Raw genomic sequence first — 3,999 nt, 5'->3', positions numbered from 1 at the left:
AATGCACCAACACACCAATACACCAATGCACTAATGCACCAACACACCATTGCACCAGTACACCAATGCACCAACACACCAATACACCAATGCACTAATGCACCAACACACCAATACACTAATGCACCAGTACACCACTACACCACAGCTCAATGTTGGGGGGGGGGGGGGCTTTATACCCCTTTAGGTTGATGTTGCTTTATTCTACAGGGACTAGACAGGCTCTGTGTGTGCATTTGCACATCTGTGTCAGCAATGGCTACAAAGGTTCTAGGAAGATTGGAATAGAACCTTCACATCATGTGATGTTTTATTTTGTCTTTTTGAAACATGGTTCTTCAGGGAACCAAAAGGGGTTCCATGGTATCACACCTTATTTATTAACACATGCTTTGTAGGAGAGAATGGTGTGATGTTAGAGATCGTCAGTCGGTGAGTAACGGAGGCGAGTGGAGGTCAGGGTCTCTGAGGTAACACACACACAGGCTAATTTACAGGCATCTTAAATGCTTCCCCACACCATCACACACACATCACTGAAAGCCCCGAGCTCATGATCACCTCCCACACACTCAGCATCTCCACGGCCAGCTATGACACTGAGGAGCGTTCCTCTCCTGGGCATTCTTGTCTTCAGGGTTCTCCACGTCTCGTTCCGAGCTGCTTCAGGAGAGCCATACACACGTGTGATTACAGACACAGGTGGGTGACAGGTGACACCTCTTAGCCATCTTTTAGGTCCTCTTGAGATGCTCTAAGAGGTTCCACTGCATTATCCCACTGAAGACAGAAGACTTAAGTCTGGTATCTGGTTTCAGAAGCTTCTCAGAAGCCCAGCTGGGAGGATCTGCTGCGGCTGAAGGAACTGCAGAGCAGAGAGCTTCACAGCAAAGTGCCTCAATTCATGATGGATCTGTACGCAGCCACGAAGGACTCAGGTAGAATCGTACAGGAGCTCAACAGGCTGGACGGGAACGTGGTGAGGAGTTACGCAGGTGGGCATTCTAAAGCTATTGCTCACTGACCACTGACTTTATGTGTATTAGGATTTATTCTAATGTTATATAGCGTTGATTACAGGTACACACTTACTGACCACTGACTTTGTTTATTTGGGTTTATTCTAATGTTATATAGAGTTAATTACAGGTAGCCACACTTACTGTATATACAGGTATATATAATTATTATATGTAATTATAGGTACACACTAACCACTGATTTTGTTTATTAGGGTTTATTCTAATGTTACATGTACAGGTATATATCATTACTGTTTATAATTACAGGTAGACACTCTCACTGACCTCTGACTTTGTTTATTTGGGTTTATTCTAATGTTATATAGAGTTGATTACAGGTAGACACACTCACTGACCACTGACTTTGTGTATTAGGGTTTATTCTAATGTCATATAGACTTAATTACAGGTAGACATGCTCACTGGCCACTGACTTCATGTTTGTTTGGGTTATATAATGTTAAATAGACTTAATTAGTTTATTTGATTTGAGTGTCCCTAAACAGACACTGCTGCTCTTTGTGCAGGGCAGTCTAACGGCGCCTTTCACTATTTTAACCTCACGTCGTTCAGCCCGGATGAAAAGGTCATCAAAGCAGAGCTCAGATGGTTTCGGCACACACAGACATTTTTAAAGGGGCATCATTTTTATAAGGTACGTTTCCAGCACTGTTGTTCTTTTGGTTTTGATAAGATAATGCTCTGGTCGATTTCTGATTTTAACCTCCCCAAACCAATAACGTCATCTATATAGTGCAACGTCTAACAGCCTCCGAACCGTAGGTCGATCTGTACGAGGTACTGGACGGCAGAGTGAAACCGTGGCGGGGAAACCTGATAACCTCGAGGTTGTTGCCTATGAACACCACCGGGTGGGAGGTGTTCAACATCACAAACGCTGTGAGTTGGTGTTCAATTCCTGACACATTTTAAACACAGATTTTTATTTCCCACCTGTTTTCTGACCTACAGCTATTCTTCTCACGTGGAGCAGAACAAGACTAGCTTTAGCATAAAAGGTTTTCAGTGAGACAACCTTCATTAGCCAAAGCTAGCTATAATTTATGATATTGCACAGTTTTGTGACCAGCCAGCTAGTGCATATGTTGGCTGTTGTTCTTGTTATGAACTTTTGGAGGTTACTGGTTATTGGTTGAACTTGAAACATTAAAACTCTATGAAACATTACAGAGAGGAGCTAGCAAACATTCGCACCGCTAAAGCTAGCAATCTAACAAATGCTACTTACGACGTGAAGGTCTCTACATTCATTTTCTTGAATTAATAATGTTCAAAAATATCATTTGAAACATCAAATTGAGCAGATATTTATATATATTTCAGATAATACTTGATCCGAGTATTCGATAAAGACAGAACCAAAATCTGGAGTGATTTTTTTAATTTTATTTTGATTTTTTTACTTTCCGGACATGGAAAGGTCTCGAACCCACTGTATCTTTGCTGTGTCTAAGTGATCTAGTGTCCAACCGTTCGCAGTTAAGGCAGTTAAATGGATGGACTGTCGTGTATATGTTCTGACTCAGCAATTGGCCCAGGAGTATTAGGGGTGTGCTGAAGGAGGTGATGTTTGTGGGGATGAAACTGATGAAAGTATGCATCACTGTCCCAAATTCCTAACAGGCGACCAAATGGATTCTCAACGGCGGCGCGAATAATGGCATCCTGCTGGTTTCAACTTTACCATCGGGACAGTGGTTTGAGACGACTGTGCAACTGGGTGAAGCAAAAAAGCCAGAAGAAAATGATGCCTATTTGGTCGTCTACTCAACTGATGGTTGGAGAGGCTCAGGTAAGGGTCTCGTACCCCCCGCCACCTGCCCCCTGGTGAAGACCTTTAACTTCAGTTATCAGTTTACGACTAAGCAATTAATTCCATCAATTCCTCCTAATTGCATTGGCTATCAATCCCCAGGTCAGGGCAGCGGATCACCCCTGGATCTGGTCCTAGAGTCCAAGATTCCCCACGGGACCACAGGGCGCAAACGCAGGAGCACACACCGGCCTCCACCTGACCACAGGCAGTTTGCAACATGCCAGAGAGCTCCTCTCTACGTGGACTTCACTAAGATCGGTTGGTCTGGGTGGATAATATCACCTAGAGGCTACAACGCCTACCAGTGTGTGGGGTCCTGCCCATTCCCACTCGGTGGCAGTTTGCGGGCGACCAACCACGCCATCGTCCAGTCCATAGTGGACGCTCTGAAACTCTCCAGCAAGGTTGAGCAGCCCTGCTGTGTCCCAGATGTGCTGCACCCAATAAGCCTGCTGTACTTTGACGATGAGGAGAACGTTGTTCTCAGGCAGTACGACGACATGGTGGCAGACAGCTGCGGCTGCCACTGAACCTGTGAACGACGCCGCATCTTTGTTTTTTGCTCACAGTATCAATACAAGCTGACCCTCCCCTGTTAAATAGATTAGTCCACATAGGAGTTGGTGGAGGCTAATAAAGGACTCGGAGGCACAGTACCAACAAGTCAGCATCAATGATAAAGGGCATCTGGAAGGGTCTCTGAGCTAGCTGACAGTGTTCCGCCCATAATAAACAAAAGACAAAAGTATTGGGACACCTGCTTATTGCTATTTTTTGTTTGTTTTGAAATCAAGGGCATTAAAACAAGTGTATCCTGCTGGAGCTTTTGTTGGAGTAACTGTCTCTACTGTCCAGGAAAGAAGGAGGCTTTCTACTAGATTTTGGAGGAGGAGCATTGCTGTGAGGATTTCATTGCATTCAGCAACAAGAGCTTTTGTAAGATCAGGATGTGGAATGTTGGATCACCACTCCACTTCATAATCCCCAACTCCCCAACTCATCCCATCCAAAAGTATTGGATGGAGCTCCACCATAGAGCACAGTTCCTCTACTGCTCCACAGCTCAATGCTGGGGAGCTTTAAACCCCTCTAGCCCACACCTGGCATTAGGAAGCATCGTGCCAATAGGGTCATTCCAGA

The 3,999-nt window shown here is 44.7% G+C and overlaps 1 protein-coding gene across 1 annotated transcript; it reads left to right on the top strand.

Annotated features, from left to right (window-relative positions):
- Nucleotides 1-699: 699 nt before the first annotated feature.
- LOC140544309 (bone morphogenetic protein 2-like) lies at nt 700-3,647 on the top strand. The gene is made up of 5 exons (XM_072667788.1): nt 700-995; nt 1,550-1,677; nt 1,806-1,922; nt 2,667-2,835; nt 2,959-3,647. Exons 1-5 carry the CDS (start codon nt 905-907, stop codon nt 3,387-3,389), a joined length of 936 nt encoding a protein of 311 aa, XP_072523889.1. The 5' UTR covers nt 700-904; the 3' UTR covers nt 3,390-3,647.
- Nucleotides 3,648-3,999: the final 352 nt, after the last annotated feature.

Source organism: Salminus brasiliensis, chromosome 22, assembly GCF_030463535.1.
Source record: "Salminus brasiliensis chromosome 22, fSalBra1.hap2, whole genome shotgun sequence".
Classification (NCBI taxonomy): Eukaryota; Metazoa; Chordata; class Actinopteri; order Characiformes; family Bryconidae; genus Salminus; species Salminus brasiliensis.
Note: the sequence above shows the minus strand (reverse complement) of the source record. Positions and strands in the feature narration are given on the sequence as shown.

Coding starts and splice junctions, on each gene's coding strand:
- LOC140544309 (XM_072667788.1), top strand. CDS start 905: ATGATGGATCTGTACGCAGCCACGAAGGACTCAGGTAGAATCGTACAG. Junction 996..1,549: donor CGTGGTGAGGAGTTACGCAG/GTGGGCATTCTA, acceptor CTCTTTGTGCAG/GGCAGTCTAACGGCGCCTTT. Junction 1,678..1,805: donor AGGGGCATCATTTTTATAAG/GTACGTTTCCAG, acceptor TCCGAACCGTAG/GTCGATCTGTACGAGGTACT.